Source organism: Geotrypetes seraphini, chromosome 2 (genome assembly GCF_902459505.1).
Source record: "Geotrypetes seraphini chromosome 2, aGeoSer1.1, whole genome shotgun sequence".
Lineage (NCBI taxonomy): Eukaryota > Metazoa > Chordata > Amphibia > Gymnophiona > Dermophiidae > Geotrypetes > Geotrypetes seraphini.
Window position 1 is genome coordinate 273,361,471 of NC_047085.1, and position 18,438 is coordinate 273,379,908.

An 18,438-nucleotide genomic window follows, 5' to 3' on the forward strand; every position below is an offset into this window, starting at 1 on the left:
AAGTAGTAATTATGTTTGTTTTTTCCTTCTTTGTTTTAGGGTAGCTCACCTTACCAGCGAACCACATATCGTTATACACCCCTGTTGGGATGGATCTTAACACCAAACATCTATCTTACAGAGCTATTTGGGAAATTTCTCTTCGTATCTTGTGACTTAATAGCTGCATACCTCATATATAAAATTTTACTACACCAGGGAATAGACAACAGGATAGCCATTTGGTACTGTGCTTTCTGGCTTTTCAATCCTTTGCCAATGGTGGTTTCCAGCAGAGGAAATGCAGAGTCTGTATTAGCAGTGCTGGTACTTGCTACATTGTATTACTTACAGATAGGTAACATATTCAGAGCTTCTATACTCTATGCGATTTCAGTACACATGAAGATTTACCCTGTGACTTACTTGCTGCCCATAATCCTTCATCTACAGTCAGCAAGGTATCCTGGGAATCAGACAGGCCATATTAAGCAGTGTCGACCAGGACCACTGGATTACTGCTGGAAGCTTTTTTTAAGGCTTTTTAACAGAGATGTGCTAATTTTTGGAGCTATCGCTGGAATTACTTTATCAGTCCTAAACTTCATATTTTACTACAGGTATCAATATTTAGTTCTTCATAATGGTCTCTTTAATTACCAATCTTAGAGGTTCCAGTTTACTGTATTTGTCTTTATAATTGTCTGTCTTCCTCCCCCCCTTTATTAAGCTGCGCTGCCAAGCAGCAAGAGCTAAATGCCGAGCCTACCTGTAGGAATAGAATCGGCAGTGCAGCTTGATAAAAGTGGAGGTTAATCTTTCTAAAACGAAACTTATTAATGAGGTCATTTTAGTCATCATGTGTATATATTTTAGAATGCCGCTGTTGAGACACACAGATTCTCAAAAGGGACATGGTTTAAATTATTGGATCAATATTTAGCTTCTACAGTTTAATAAAATGGATAGATTCTGCATCATTATCCAGATAGTGGGCAATGCAGAATATCCAGGTAAAGTGGGCTGCACTGCCACTATACAGATAGCGTAGCAATAGCCTACTATCCAATAAAATACCATAAATATCAAGGATAATAGTTGAAATTTCATCTGAATAACAGTCTGCAGTTTTACATTGATTTGAACCAAAGGATTTTTTTAAATGTGCATAGATTTCTAAATGTAACTCATCCACCTTAAACTGAAGATCCATAGACTGAGACCTATTATTTCATCATAGGTTCTCTTTTGGAATCCTTGTCAATTTTTGTTGATCAGACCATTGGTGAAAGAGATTTTTTTCTTTTGTACATGACACTACTCTCTTTTTTTAGATTGTGATAGCTGTGTTTAATTTCTTATTTCCAGTGGTTTTGGCTGTTCTCTATATACTGGTAGTTCACAAAGTGTGAGGCCTTTCTGATTTTACAGAAGACTTTGGATACTAGATCGTGCCCATTTAAAGTTTCTACTGAATTTCTTATTGGTTTAGATAACATTTGAATTATGGAGGAATTGTATTCTTTTTGTAGGACAATATTACATAAATGGCCATGGGGCAATCATTGCTCCTTTCCTGGTGAATTTGAAGAGGAATGGATATATTGGTCTCTGTTTGTAACGTTAATTTGTGTGTGGGTTACTTACTTTGATGATATATTTGTATTATAGATAGGTACTGAGGCATGCATTAAAAAGTTCAACAAGTGTTAAAATTCTTATAATAATAATAATACTATTCAATTTACCTTGTCTTATATCAAAACCATATTATGTTTTTGGATGTGGTAATTAAAATTCAGGATAAGTATTTTTCTACTAGTGTATACACCATGAGCCTACAGTTGAAATTGGGTTGTTTTTTGGTTTTGGTTTTTTTTTGGTTTTTTTTTTTTTTACATTATTCCAGAGAAAAAGGGGGCATCTGGCAAACAAATCTGAGTTGCAAAAAGGCAGTAAAAATCCAAACTTAGGGTGTCTAAAATAGCACTTAAGCTGTACAGAGCAAAGAGACAGCTCACCCTCAGATTTGTTATGTACAGCACACCAGTCTTGTTCAAATTTAGTTTAATCTTGTTCTCCAGCATCTAATTCTTTACCACACTCAGTCCCACAGTAGGCCTGTCATGGTATTTTTCCAAGAAGAGAGAAAGCTGAATATTACCTGCTTAGCTATAGTGACTTTAGAAAGATGTAACCATATGTAAACCGCCATAATCTGATCAGCCCATAGGGGATTACTCCAGTAGCACAATCTGCTGTGATTTGGAGGACAGTGAAGAAAACATTACTGCTTTTAAGTTGTGTTCATGTTTATTAAAAACTTTCTATACTGGGGGGGCGTGGCTTGCCAGTGCAATGGAATGGCTGGTTGATTGAAGAGCTCCTCACACTCGGCGGTTAATTTGAATATTTAAGCAAATTAATTTTTTTAAATAAAGAAGGGAAGAGTTGAAATGGCTTCCTCGAAGCAAACAAAGTTAGAAACTGCTTTCTCTGTGGGAGGAGAGGCGAAAAGGTTAAAAGCAGACCTGATCGCATCTACTCAAGTTCTCTTACCGGCAGAAGCTACAGATTCTCTGGACATAATGCAAGAACTTTGGGCTATTAAAGTGATGCTGAAAGAAAATGCTGAAAATGTGGCTGCCATGAGAGAGGAGATCTCTAACCTTATCAAGCAGTTGGAGGTGTCTAATCGGCGTGTGGATCAATTAGAGTCCCTTATTGAGAAAACAGAAGAGGAACAAAGGCAATGCAGGAAAGACCATGCTGAACAGACCTGCAAAAACGTATGGAGGCTTATGAGAACTACTCTCGTCGATGTAATGTTAGGATCCTTGGCATGGCTGAAGGATTGAAGGGAAAAGACTGTGTTAACTTCTTGGAAAACTTAATACCAAAGCTATTTCCTATTTCAGCAAAATATCCTTTAGAAATAGAGCGAGCACACAGGATTCCTGTGAGGCAGTTTAACGGACAACCCAGGCCAAGACCTATAATATTCAAAGTACTCCGGTTTCAGCATGCATTAGAAATATTGAGGCTTTGTACCAGATTTTTCACAAAAAACAGCAGAAAAGAGGAAACGATTTTTACTATTACAGCCCCAACTACAGCAATTAGGGGAGAGGTATGGCTTGTTTTATCCGGCGTATATGAGAGTGACCCACAATAATCATACAATAAAATATGAAGATCTGGTTAAGTTATAACAATATATTGCAGTGTGAAAAGCCTATGGAACAGAAGAGCAACTTCAGAAATCAATATTATCTAATCACAAAAGTGGATGTTAACTTATTAAGATCCATGTAATAATATTTATAAGGGTAACATCTCTGTTTTTATATCCTCAATTTGAAAATATGCTGTGCAGTTTTAATTTCAACTGTCAATAAGGCTCGTGACGACACGTTCTAAAAGTGGATGTCAGTAGGCTATTTATAATCCAATTCAGTCTGAAAGACTAAAGATCTGTACAAAGAAGAAGGAGAATATTGAAAAGACAGTTACTTTTCATCTCAACAAAAATAAACAAAAAGACAGCTGAATTGTTTTGATTGCATTATGGAAAGGAGGAAAAGTCAAAGAAAGCTTCTTTTGCACTAGACTCGTCGTAGAGGAGATAAGTTTCAATACACCTAGAGCAATTACTGTGAATAGGTGGAGAAACATTGTGCTCAATAAAAGGAAAGGGAGAGACTGTGTAAATGATATTGCAAGTTTCTTCACGTTACAATATTTTAATGTCGGAATTCTTTACATCAAAATAAGCTCAATTAATAGTCATTCAGTAAGAAGAAAAAGCATCGGGCTTTATACAAATGAATGTAAAGTTAAAGTGTGGGCATATGACACTCCATACTTTTCTTTCCTCATTTACAATTAGTTGAGAGTTAGAATAGGGTCTATTTTCAGATTGATAAAGCAATAGATGTTATATTTTGGAATGAGTGAAAGGCTGATGAGATTGGATTGTTAAGCATGCTGTGAAGGAAAGTTGCGACTTGAAATAATGCTCAAATTATAATAGGAATGAATATTGCTAGATAAGTATGATTGAACGTTACTATTAAAGATTACATGTTTTAATTGGATATAAGTGTGAGTAAATGGTATTTGTGAGAGATTGATTGATTGGGCTGGAATTTAAAAGGTTTAATTTAAGAAGTTTATTAAGCAGTTAAGGGATTAACTGTAATTAATATATATGAAATGAACACGAAATATAGATAAATTTAAAAAGCAGAAGGGGCAGATATTAATTAGGTATTTATTTATATGTATTTCAGTGGTTATTATTATATGCTAATTATTAATTTGAAAGTGTGTTTATGAAGTTATACTAGGATTTTGAGATATTGAATTTTTAGGATTTCATAATTCAATTATATATTGGGCAATCATAAAGATTTAATTGGGATTTCTTGTAAGGTATGTTTGAGGGATTGATTGGGAAAAGATAGATTTGTTGTACTAATTTCAAATAATTTTCTTTTTTGAAAAGTGATATTTTAATGAACTTCTTAATGTTATATTGCTTTTATTAATTTAATGTCATAAGATGGGTTTCATTGATAATGATAAATAAAAGATAGAATCTCAATGAAGAGATGTTTTAAGATTAAAAAAATAAATTAATTTATGAAAAATGGTTTTAATAAGAAATTTAAAATATGCTTTAATTTATTTAGTAATGATTGCAATTAATGATTCAACTCTTATAATATATAAGTTATGTATTATTGGAATAATATAATTGTATAAGATAATATGATTTATAAGATTTGCTTATAGTTTATTAATAGGTTGCTGAGGAAGAGTTTTTCAATTACTGGTCAGGATATGCGTTATCAAGCGTTCGTATTTTTTAGGGGGTAGGGGTTTGGGAGGGTATATAAGGATTATATGGGGGGAAAAGGCTGTGTATAAGGGATAATATATGGGTAAGGATAATAAATATTTTAGTTCAATTTATTTGGTTCCTTAGAGATAAAAAAAAAGAAATACATTAAAAAATATATTCATTAAATGTCAATGGGCTCAATCACCCCATAAAAAGAAAGAAAACATCTTTTCTTAAAAGGCAAGGGGTGGATATTTATTTTATTCAAGAAACTCATTTATCTGCAATAGAATCAAGAAATTTGGATGGGGATCGGGTTAAACAGTGTTTGTATGCCCCTGTTATAGGGAAGAAAGCTGGAGTTGCTATTTTGGTACATAAAAAATGTTTGGCCACCTTTAACATGATATCTATGGATCCTTTGGGTAGGTGGATTCAAGTGAAAATGAGCTCAGAGAAAGATACCTTGATACTGTTTAATATATATGCACCTAATTCGAATCAGGCTGAGTTTTTTAAAAACCTTCAGCAATTAATATTACCATCATCTGCCTCCAATTTAATTTTGGCAGGGGACTTTAATGCAGTAATAGATCCTGTATTGGATAAAAAGCCTAGTAAAATATTAAAATCTTTAGGCTTGGATAATTTGATAAATTCCTGTGGTTTAAAAGATATTTGGAGGATTCTTCATTTCAATAATCGGGAATTTTCATTTCACTCCCATGTTCATAAATCATTTTCCAGAATTGATTATATATTTGTTTCTGATAATTTAGTTCAGCAGGTTAAGAAGGGAAATATAGATCCAATTATTTTATCAGATCACGGGGGTGTTTGAATTGATTGTGAAATAGATGGACAAGAGAATAATAGACCTGTTTGGAGGTTCAATAATGCATTGTTGGCAGATTCCAACTTTATGGAGGAATTTCAATTGAAAATAAATGAATTTTTTTCACATTAATGCTTCAGAAGAAATCTCTCAGGAAACATTATGGGATGCCTTTAAAGCCACCATGAGAGGACACATAATTTCGTACTCAACATATATTAGAAAACAACTAAATAAAGATTTTCTGATCTTAGAACAAAATATTAAAGAACTGGAGTTTAAATTGAAACCAAATTGGGAACAAAATACTTTTCAGGCTCTTCTGAAAGAAAAATATAGATATAATGAGATTTCTTCTCAGTTGGCTAGGAAAGAGTTGATATCTCATAAAGCTTTGTATTATGGAAGCTCGAATAAGGCGGGAAGATTACTAGCTAATTATCTTAAAGCAAAAAAAAAGAAGAGTAAACATAATGGCTATTGCGGATGAGAATGGAGTAATTCAATCTCAAATTCCGGTTGGCCCAGGTGCCTCAGGCCCCAACTATGGGCGGGGTTTGAGGCGCTAGGGCCAATCAGGCCCGATCGTTGTCCGGGGAGATTGTGTCGCCAGGGCAGGAGGGCTTGGACTCCCTCCTGCCCCAATCGTTGCTGGGGGGGTGGATCGCGGCAGGAGAGATGGCTCATCTCTTCTGCCACAATGGTAATCGCCCACCCCCGAATCACGGCAGGGGAGATGCCCTGCCATGATCCTCACCTCGAAGTGCCGCGGTTTGGGCAGGTGAGCAATCACCATCACGGCAGGAGAGATGAGCCATCTCTCCTGCTGTGATTGTTGCGGTAGAGGGTAGGCAGGTTGCTGGGGCCGCTGAGCTGATATGAAGGCTGTAGCTGAAATAATGCTCTATGTGCCAACATGAAGATATTAAATTTGATCCTAAATTTCATTGGTAACCAAAGGAATTTTAAATAGAGGTGTCACATGATCACGAATATATGTACGGCCTAATAATCTAATTGCAGCGTTTTGTACTGTTTGTTAAGTGTTTCAACTGTCCTAACCCAATACCTGCATATACTAAATTCCCATAATCTAATTTGGATAATACTAATTAGGTTATTACCAATACAGTAATTATTCCTGGCGGAATTCTACGCAAAAAAATTCTGTGCACAAAATTAGCAAATTCTGCAAGCTTATTTGTCAAAATGTAAAACAGTATTTTTGCTAATTATTATCCATATTCCATTTAAAACTGAATGCTTATTTTCCTACCTTTGTTGTCTGAACGTTTTATTTTTTCATCATGTTGATTCCAGTTTCTCTTTTCTGCATGTTTGTTAATTCTCCTTCAAGTGGCTACTGTCCTTTTATCTTTTCTCCTTTCTCCTCTCTATTCCCTCACTACACCTGCCTCTGACATATTGATTATTCTTTTTTAATTCCTTTCTGTCTCTTTCTCGCCCTTCTCCTTCTCCTCCTCCTCCTATTCACTTTTCAGCTACCTATCAAATTTCCATTTTCTCTCTCATTCCTTCCTCAGCCCTCCACATTCCCTTTCATATTCAATGTACTCTCCATTACCATATTTCTACCCTCTGTAATAACTATCTATCCTCTCATTCATTTCCTTGCCACCCCCTCCTCTCCTTTCTGGCCTCTCCCACAGAGTTCCACCATTCTTAGCATCTTCCTTCCTCCACCTTTGTAACCTGACATCTCCCAATTGCTTCCCTCCTGCCCTCTCCTCCATGGTGCAGCATTTCTTCTACTCTCTTTCCTTGCTTCCATTGTCAGGCATCTCTTCAACACTCCTTTATGCTCCTGGATCCAACATCTCCCTCATTCTCCTCTCCACCTTCTGTGTACCTCTCCCTCCCTCCCTCTCATCCACCCCTATGTTCAAAATATTTCTCTCCCTCCCTTGCATCCTGGGTCCGATATCTCTCTTCCCCCCTCCTTACGGCACTCTTTCTCTTTCTCACTTCCACTGCCATATCCAACATTTCTGTTTCATTCCTACTGTCCACAATATCTCCCCCTGCTTTGTGCCCTGGGTCAAACATCTCTATCCCCCCCCCATACAGCATCTCTCCCTTCCCTCCATCATCTTGTACAACATTTCTTCCTGTCTCCCTATGCACCATCTTTCTCTCCCCTCCACCCCTTTGTCCAACATTTCTCCCTCTCCACCTTTTTGTTATATCTCTTTTTTCCTCTTCTCCACCCCGTCTAATAATTCTTCCCCCTCCCCTCATGTGCAGCAGCTTTCCTTTGTTCCCTCCCAAAGGCATCGCTTCAGTGGGTCCTGGCAGGAGCAGCAATTCCCACATACAGCCTGTCACTAACCCAGAAGCCTCTCCATGGCACAAGAGAGACTTCCAGGTTAGCGGCAGACAACGTGTGGGAGTTGCTGCTGTGACCCATTGATACAACACCTTAGGAAGGGAGGTTCTCTGTCTCTTTGAGTGTTGTAAGTTGCTGAGAAAGGAGATTCTACAGAAATTGTGTTGCGCAGTCACGCAGAATTCTACCAGGAGTAAGTCATGGTTTCATGGTCAGATAGTGTGATTTAGCATTGGTTTATGATGATTGATCTAGCCTAAGTTTTGAATCATCTAGCCAATTATAAGATTGAGGATAGCTCTGATATCTACTTTGTTTGTTCTGTTACAGATATGGGTGGGAGTTTTTGGAGCATACTTACTTATACCATATAACCAGACGAGACAGCCGCCACAACTTTTCTTGCTATTTCTATATGCTGTATCTGACTGCAGATAGTGACTGGAGCTTTGTCATGGGGCTTGCTGTTTTCCTGCCTCAGTGCATTCTTCTTATAGCTGTCTCTTTGGCATTTTACAAAGACCTCAGCTTCTGTTGTTTTCTTCACACCGCTATTTTTGTCAGTTTTAACAAAGTATGCACATCACAGGTAAGATGAATCTTAGATTTACCTTTATAAGAAAATATTGTGCTTAATATTGTTGTGTGTGAACTTGGTGCAAAAATGGTTCTGGACTTCAGGAAATGAATCAGATATCTGGAGCCTAGAATAGCAGAAGAGCTAGACAGAGTTATATGGATCACAAAAATTAAAAAAGTAGGGCATGGAGGAATAATAACTAAATACAACAACAAACTCACAACATTAGTAAAGTCAGCTGTGCACCAAAAACACTTCTTAACCAGCAAAAGGAAAAGCTTCAGAACAATGGAGAGGTGAACCCACACTCTACCACAAAAGCATCACAGGCAAAAAAACTTTTGCTAATAGTTAAGTAAAACAAGGTTAAAAGCCTTGAAAAAATATCAATTGCAAAAAAACTATGTTGGAAGATAGCAACTATAAGCACTAACAAACGTTAAAAACCTACTTGCTTATCTTTACAAAAAAGCTTTTTTCATGTTTTTAGGATAGCCTGCTTTCATTTGAGGTCCTGAGACAGTGGTGACTCTGCCACGAAATGATCGTAAGGCCCATTGTTGGTTTTCAGCGTTTGATACTGCTTATATTGCTTATAGTACACATAAGTTCTTCACCCCCTAAACTGTACCGTTCCCTTGGATTTTTGCAGCCCAAATATATGACCTTACATATCTTGGCATTAAATTTTAGCTCAATCAAATTTAAAGCGTAACTTATATTAAATCTAATAAATTATTAATTTATATTTTGAAAAGTGTTTAGTTTCTGAATGTTTCCTGCAAGCACGAGCCGCTAGGAGAACAAAATCAGGACCATCATTTCTCTTTTCTTCCCAGTCCCTGAGAGTTATGTTAATTATTTCTTTATTAATTTTCAATTTAAATTCAAGCTTACCACTTGTACAGAAAGCAATAGTCGTAATAACATAAAATCATAAAATAAATTTTACATCCAATAAAGAAAACATTATTTAACTATTTATGCTCAAGTCCTCATTCTAGATCCAAGTTTTAGAATTAGCGAAAAATTAAAGAAAACAAGAATTTTTAGCAAGATGCTAAAAGCTGTAGCACTGAAAATGAGATCTCATAATTATATATAGGGTTCAAGATATTCCTCCATCCAGACGAGACATTGCTACAAAAGTTGTCAATTGAGATTGTTCAAAGAATACATACTTAACAGAACGGTAACACACTATACATTTACATGGATGTCTCAAATAAAAGGTAGCCCCCAAAGATGTAACCCCAGGTTTCAAAAGAAGACATTCATGGCGACGCTTCTATATCTCCCTTGTAAGATCAGGAAACATCTGTACTTTACAACCAAGAAAAATTTTGTGTCTATTTTTAAAGTAAAGTCTTAATAACCATGTTTTATCTAACGGAAGCGCCACAGTTATAATCAGGGTTGCTGGTAATGCTAAGTCTTTATCAGATGTCTCTAATAATTCTGAAACATTTAAAGTTTGTTGACCCAATTCTTTTTGCTGATTTACAGAAACTTTCATCGGCAAATAATAAACACGTGAAAATGGTGGTAAAATTTCCTCTGATACTTCTAAAATTTCCACTAAATATCTCTTAAGCATTTCTCTTGGATTGTCCCTGAGAGTTATTCTCACAATATTTTCAATCTGCTATCAGTTGTTTGCTGTGTAGTAAGCTATTAATACTACAGTAATAAAGCAGTATTGGAAATCACTTATCTTTTCATGATGTTGATCATAACATGTCTCAACCCAAACGGCCTGGCCCAGCAGGAACTGTTTTTTTATTTTTTCATAGTAGTGACAAAGTGCTCCGTGGATTTAAAATTAAGTTGCTCCCCTAATCAGACCTGAGTTTCACCAAAAATGGCTTCCTCAAGAGGAGTACAAACTGATAACTACAAATAAAAATAAAATCACACAAAATTAATAAATTTAAACCACTATTCCCATCTTTATTATGATTCATTTTTCAAATATATAGATTCGGCAGCCTGAAAGGAGAATAAGGATTCCAAATCAGTTCTCCACGGGTTTAAAATTATGATGACACTTATGCTGGAATGAACCTTCTGCCGATGTTCATAGCACTGCTAATTATAGTCAGCTGGCTATTTATTAATTTGGTGTGATTTTATTTGTAGTTATCAGTTTGTACTCCTCCTGAGGAAGTCGTTTTTGGTAAAACCCAGATCTGAGAAGGGGAGCAACTTAATTTTAAATCCACAGAGCACTTTGTCACTGCAGTGAAAAAAGAAAAAACAGTTCCTGCTGGGCCGGGCCGTTTGGGTTGAGACATGTTATGATCAACATCATGAAAAGATAAGTGATTTCCAATACTGCTTTATTATTGTAGTATTAATAGCTTATTACACAGATAGCAGATTGAAAATATTGTGAGAATAACTCTCAGGGACTGGGAAGAAAAGTGAAATGATGATTCTGATTTTGTTTTCCTAGTGGCTCGTGCTTGCAGGAAACATTCAGACACTGAACACGCAAAAAATGTGGTCAGTTTGTTGGCGATGGCTTTGTCCTCCTTTTAGTACTCCCTTTATTCCATGGTCAGCCTTCGCGGATCATTTCCCCTTAATATATCGAAAGAATGGCTTGAAGTTTTTTGCTTCCTCGGCTATTTTTTTCCTCATAGTCTCATTTGGCCCCTCTTACCGCCTTATGGCACCTTCTTTGATGTTGTTTGTGCTTTTTCCGTTTTTGACCTTTTCTATTCCTTAAACAGTCTTCTTGTCTCCGATTGCTTCCTTTACATCTACAGTAAGCCACGCCTCTCTCAATTCCTTTACTTCCTTCATGAAGGATTCAAGCTGAAGACAGCTTACACATGGAACCACTCCCTCTGCCTGGGTAACATTTTCTGTCTGCACAGAGACAGAAGTTGTAACCTGAGCAGCAGCTTTGGTGATATGATGTTTCCCAGCCATACTGTGATGCAGAAGTTGTTACACATGGAAGAATAAAGAAAGGGCAGATAAATCCCACCAAAGTAATTTCCCTGTTCCTATTTGGCAGAAGAGCCTATAAATCAAAAAGCTATGTCTTCGTGGGCGAGAGGGAATTAAATTAGCACCAGTGCCTTTCCTCAACAGCTGTTTGTGCCCTAATCTGATGATATGTCCTGAAATGCAACTTAAAACACTAATATAAGCTAAAACGCTATTTGTATTAAAACCTAACAGAGACTCTAAAGGCTATGGGGAGGAAGGGTGGTTGGGCAAAGGCAGACAATAGTTCACAGGTTGCTGTGAAAACTATCTTAAATGCTGAGCCTCTACAACCTCTCTCTTAGAACCAGGCTTACTGAGGGTTAGGCACTAGGCCAGCATTCCTCCCCTCAAGGGTCACCTGTGGAGTCTGATCTTAAAAGTCCTCATGGACATAGCAACGTAATCACATCTCCTATCAGTTTGGGGGAGGAGGGAATGCCCAAAGCATGATGGTTTATATGGGTGGTGATACATGATGAGCAATTATGGTAAATAATAGGTTCAGGGCCTCGGCAAGGCCCAGAGATGCTAAAGGTGGCCAATCCCAAAGCTGTAGATTTACCACTGCCATGTAATGCAACATAGTAAATGACAGCAGACAAAGACCCAAGTGGTCCATCCTGTCTGCCCAACCATACATGCTCCATAAATTAATTTAGTTTAAATGGTCCTTTTTCTTAGATATTTCTGGGCCAGAAACCCAGAGCCCTGCCCAGTAGTGTGCTTAGGTTCCATTTACTGGAGTCTCCATCAAAGCTCACTCAAGCCCATCTTAACCATCTCAGCCATTGAAACCCTCCCCAGCCCATCCTCAACTGAATGTCCATATATGGGATACAGGGCGTGCAAGCCTGCCCAGTACTGGCCTTAGTTTCTTTAATGTATACCCCTTATTTTCTGATTAGAGATCCTCTGTGTTCATCCCACGCTTGTTTGAACTCTCACCGTTTTCTTCATCACCACTTCCCTCAGGAGCACATTCTATGCATCAACCACCCTCTCTATAAAGAAGAATTTCCTAACATTATTCTTGAATCTACCACCCCTCATCCTCATATTATGCCCTCTGGTTTTACCATTTTCCTTTCGCTGGAATAGATTATGTTCTACGTTAATACCTTTGAAGTATTTGAACGTCTGAAGCATATCTCCCCTGTCACTTCTTTCCTCTCGGGTGTTCAGGGCTTCCAGTCTCTCCTCATACGTTTTCTGGCACACACCTCCTACCATTTTCGTCGCCTTTCTCTGGACCGCTTCAAATCTTTTTATGTCTTTCGTCAGATATGGCCTCCAAAAATTGAACACAATACTCCAAGTGGGGCCTCACCATCAACCTGTACAGGGGCATCAACACCTCTTTCTTCTACTGGTCACGCCTTTCTATACATCCTATCATCCTTCTGGCAACAGCCACCGCCTTGTCACACTGTTCCTTTGCCTTTAGATCTTCAGACACTATCACCCCAAGGTCCCTCTCCCCATCGGTGCATATCAGCCTTTCACCTCCCAGCACATATGATTCCTTCTGATTTCTAATCCCCAAATGCATTACTCTGCACTTCTTTGCATTGAATTTTAGTTGCTAGAGCAATTTCACAAATTGAAGAGGAGCAAATCGCCTGTACCAGGTGATATACATCCAAGAGTACTGATTGAATTGAAAAATGAACTTGCAGAGCTATTGTTAGTAATTTGCAATTTAATATTTAAAATCCAGCACATGGTACCAGAAGATTGGAGGATGGCCAGTGTAATGCCCTGGTCCAACCTTGTTCCACAGATCTGTTTCTCTATATGTTTCCACCATGGACCATGGTGGGTCAGATCATCTGCAGGATAGCCACCCATCAGACTGGCAAAGCGTCACGAGTGGAGTGCCGCAGGGTTCAGTGCTTGGACCCGTGCTCGTCAACATATTTATAAATGACCTTAAAATTGGTACAACGAGCGAGGTGATTAAATTTGCAGACGAAACAAAGTTATTCAGAGTAGTGAGGATGCAGAAGGATTGCGAAGACCTGCAATGTGACAAACACGCTTGAGAAACGGGCCGCGACAAGGTAAATGAGGTTTAATGTGGATAACTGTAAGGTGATGCATGTTGGTAACAAAAATCTTATACACGAATACAGGATATCCGGTGCAGTACTTGAGGAGACCCCCCCAGGAAAGAGACTTGGGAGTACTGGTTGACAAGTCAAAGCTGTCTGCGCAATGTGCGGTGGTGACAAGAAGGGCGTACAGAATGCTAGGAATGATTAAGAAGGGGATCACGAACAGATCGGAGAAGATTATCATACCGCTGTACCAGGCCATGGTTCGTCCCCACCTGGAATACTGCGTCCAGCACTGGTCGCCGTACATGGTACTACTTGAGAGGATCCAGAGAAGAGTGACTAAAATGGTTAAGGGACTGGAGGAGTTGGAGGAATCTCTCATTATAGTGAGAGATTAGAGAAACTGGGCCTCTTCTCCCTTGAAAAGGGGAGACAGAGAGGGGACATGATCGAAACATTCAAGATAATGAAGGGAATAGAGAGAACGAGAGAGCACTCTCTAAAATTAAAAGGGGATAGATTCTGTATGAACGAAAGGAAGTTCTTCTTCACCCAGAGAGTGATAGAAAACTGGAACGCTTTTCCGGCGGCTGTTATAAGACAAAACATCCTCTAGGGATTCAAGACAAAGTTAGACAAGTTCCTGCTGAACCAGAACGTACGTAAGTAAGGCTAGACTCAAGGCACTGATATTTGACCTAAGGGCCACTGTGTGAGCAGACTGCTGGGCACGATGGACCACTGGTCTGACCCAGCAGCGGCAATTCTTATGTTCTTATCAGGGTTTGGTGATCTTTGCAGCACCAGACTGGCTCTGAAGACCTTGGTATGTGGACCTGGTGTATCTACAGAGAGGCAGACCCCTGAAGTTGCTTGTTCATCCAGGGCTTCTCAGTCAAGGCCCAGTTCCAAAGGAGAAGCCAGAATGCTCTGGTCTTATGGCATGGCTCTTGAGTATGTGGACTTGATATAGAAGGGTTATTCAAAAGTTGTGGTTATGAATCTTCTTAGAGCCAAGAAGCTGGCGATGGTTGTAGCTTATGCTAAGACCCGTAAGACCTTCCAGTTATGTGCCAAGGAGCAAGTGGAGCTAGAGTGAGCTCCTGTTTCAGTGATCCTGGCCTCCAAAAAGGACTTGTGGTTTTGTCCCTCAAAGTGCAGATAACTGGTATCTTGTGTTTTCGGGCTCAGAGTGGCCTCTGGTCTCTGGCATTTCACCCAGACATCGCTCAGTTTTTGAGAAGGGCTCTCAGGCTGAGATCCCCGTTGCATAGACCGTTCCCGTCTTGTGGCCTCAAGGTGGTCTTTAAGGGCCTGGCCCGTTCTCTTATAAGACTCTTTTAGAGGCTACCCTGCTAGACCTTACAGTCAAGACAGTATTTTTGGTTGCCATAGTCTCAGCAAGAAGGATCTCGGAATTGCAGGCCTTCTCCTGCACGGAACCATTTTTCCGTTTCATGAGTTGGGTGGTTCACTGTGCACGGTTCCTTCCTTTCTCCTGAAGGTGGTTTCCACCTTCCATGTTAATCAGGAGATTCAGCTGCCCGCCTTTTAGCCTACGTATTCGGCCAAACAAGATAAATTTTGCGCAAGCTGAATGTGCATTGGACCCCATTTATCTACCTGGAGAGGACTAATGATTTCAGGCTTTATTATCCTCTTTTTAAAACTGGCCAGTCACTTGAGATGGGGCAGACCAGCCTCCTAAGCAGTCATTGCCAAATGAATCCGTATGGCAATTTCCTCTTCCTACATTTCTGCTGGAAAACAGCTAACTTTTTGCCTGGCAGTGCATTCCACCAGAGGGGTAGCGACCACCTAGATGGAATCCCAGGCTGTTTCGTCTGATGAAATCTACAGAGCTACTACTTAGGCTGTTCTTCACACTTTTCAAAGTTCTACAGAGTGGATGTGGCGGCCCAAAAGGATGCCGCTTTTGGGTCCTCTGTACTCCTCTAGATGTATGGCACTGCTTTGGTATGTCAGCTCAAGTATGGACTCCTATGTATCTAGAATGCGCAGAAGTCCATACTACTCTCCCTGTGTGTACTTATTTTAAGTTCAAACAATTTTTATTGATGCAAACAACAAATACAACACTTGTATAACAATGATGATGCATCAAATATAATAATATGATGAACATATTGATGTGGTCAATATTACATACAACACCAAGGTGCTTAGTATAATAATGAGGCATCAAGTAAAATACATCCCATATAAACCTAGAAAATACCTTCATCCCCCATCAAACCCCACTCAATCTATGTATGACTACATGTTTTAAATCATCTACATGTTTTAAACCTCTACCATCCTCCCCAAACCCTCCCTTCCCTTCCCCATTCAAAGGTACTCTCCATCCCTCATCAAACCTCAATAGGACTACATGTTTGAATCTATTTAATACCCTCTACCTTCCCTCCCCAAACCCTCCCTTCCCTTCCCCTTCCAATGGTACTCTCTACCCCTCCTCAATCTCAGTTAGGACACCCATCTTAAAACTGCACTACGACTTTTAGGAAATAAAACTTGCAAATATGGATCCCATATTTGCATAAACAACATCTTTCGCTTCCTCATCCTTCCAGCATCTCTAGCTTCCCAGATGGCCAACTGATGCAACTGGTTTCGCCAATGCCAAAACTTTGGAGGGTCAGGGATCGTCCAATATTGAAGAATACATTTTTTGGCCAGTAGACTCATTTTCCTACACAGCGTCCTATGCCCCTTAGGCAAATGACGAAAAGCTTCTGGCAAATCCAAAATAAATTGGGATGGAGAGTAGCACAAAGATCTTCCAATTAACTCAGACATATAAGATATTATTCGCTTCCAAAAATGCTGAATAATGGGACAAAACCATCGAACGTTGCGAGTGTCCATCTCGTGACCTCTGCTATTATACTTAAGATAAAGAAAAGATGTGTTTCAGGTATCAGGGTTTCCCTTTCCTCCTGGGAGGGTCCCATAGCTCATGCTTGTTACCCTTAACAGCTTGAATCTGAGTTACTTATGCGAGTGTTTGTTCTCTGTTTACTTGTTAAATGTTTATTCATCATTGTTCTATTTTCTAAGTTTCAGAGCAGAGCAAAATGTGTTTCTTGCCAGGGTAGTTCGCTGTGCCTCTCTCCTCTTTTCTTATGTTTCAGAAATCTTTTGACAAAGTTAACATAGTAACATAACATAGTTCCTTGTGAGAGGCTCCTGAGAAAATTAAAGTCATGGGATAGGTGGCAAACTTCAGTTGTAGATTAGGAATTGGTTATAGGATAGAAAACAGAGGATAGGGTTAAGTGTTCATTTTTCTCAATGGAGGAGAGTAAACAGTAGAGTGCAGCAGGGATCTGTACTGGGACCAGTGCTATTTAACTTTTTTATAAATGATCTAGAAATTGAAATGATGAGTGAGGTGATTAAGTTTGCAGAAGACACTAAACTATTCAAATTTGTTAAAACGCATGCTGATTGTGAAAAATTACAGGCAGACCTTAGGAAATTGGAAGACTGGGTATCCATGTGGTAGGTGAAGTTTAATGTGGATAAATGCAAAGTGATGCACATTGGGAAGAATAACCCAAATCATAGTTCCCAGATGTTAAGGTCCACCTTGAGGGTTAGCGCCCAAGAAAAGGATCTAGGTGTCATTGTAGACAATACAATGAAACCTTCTGCCCAATATGCAGCGGTGGCCAAAAAAGCAAACAAGATACTAGAAATTATTACCGTATTTTCACGCATATAACGCGCGCGTTATACGCGTTTTTACCTACCGCGCATACCCCTCGCGCGTTATATGCGTGAGCGCGGTATACAAAAGTTTTTAAACATAGTTCCCACCCCGCCCGACGCCCGATTCACCCCCCCAGCAGGACCGCTCGCACCCCCACCCCCGAACGACCGCTCGCACGCGCTCCCACCCGCACCCGCATCCACGATCGGAGCAAGAGGGAGCCCAAGCCCTCTTGCCCGGCCGACTCCCCGACGTCCGATACATCCCCCCCCCCGGCAGGACCGCTCGCACCCCCCCCCCGAAGGACCGCCGACTTCCCGACAATATCGGGCCAGAAGGGAGCCCAAACCCTCCTGGCCACGGCGACCCCCTAACCCCACCCCGCACTACATTACGGGCAGGAGAGATCCCAGGCCCTCCTGCCCTCGACGCAAACACCCCTCCCCCCAACGACCGCCCCCCAAGAACCTCCGACCGCCCCCCCAGCCGACCCGCGACCCCCCTGGCGACCCCCACGACCCCCCACTCCCCTTCCCCGTACCTTTGATAGTTGGCCGGACAGACGGGAGCCAAACCCGCCTGTCCGGCAGGCAGCCAACGAAGGAATGAGGCCGGATTGGCCCATCCGTCCTAAAGCTCCGCCTACTGGTGGGGCCTAAGGCGCGTGGGCCAATCAGAATAGGCCCTGGAGCCTTAGGTCCCACCTGGGGGCGCGGCCTGAGGCACATGGGCCCAACCCGACCATGTGCATCAGGCCGCGCCCCCAGGTGGGACCTAAGGCTCCAGGGCCTATTCTGATTGGCCCACGCGCCTTAGGCCCCACCCGTAGGCGGAGCCTTAGGACGGATGGGCCAATCCGGCCTCATTCCTTCGTTAGCTGCCTGCCGGACAGGCGGGTTTGGCTCCCGTCTGTCCGGCCAACTACCAAAGGTACGGGGAAGGGGGGTGGGGGGGTCGTGGGGGTCGGCCAGGGGGGGTCGCGGGTCGGCTGGGGGGGCGGTCGGAGGTTCTTGGGGGGGCGGTCGTTGGGGGGGGGGGGGGGGTTTGCGTCGAGGGCA

At 40.5% G+C, this 18,438-nt stretch overlaps 1 protein-coding gene across 7 annotated transcripts in view; it reads left to right on the forward strand.

Annotated features, from left to right (window-relative positions):
• The window catches only part of PIGM (phosphatidylinositol glycan anchor biosynthesis class M), a 97,104-nt gene that overhangs the window by 61,708 nt on the left and 16,958 nt on the right, over positions 1-18,438 (forward strand). For all 7 annotated transcript variants that reach the window (XM_033929692.1, XM_033929690.1, XM_033929694.1 and 4 more), the window contains 2 exons: positions 40-599; positions 8,338-8,596. In XM_033929692.1, coding sequence (XP_033785583.1) covers positions 40-599; positions 8,338-8,596 — 819 coding nt within the window. The remainder of the gene's footprint in view (positions 1-39; positions 600-8,337; positions 8,597-18,438) is intronic.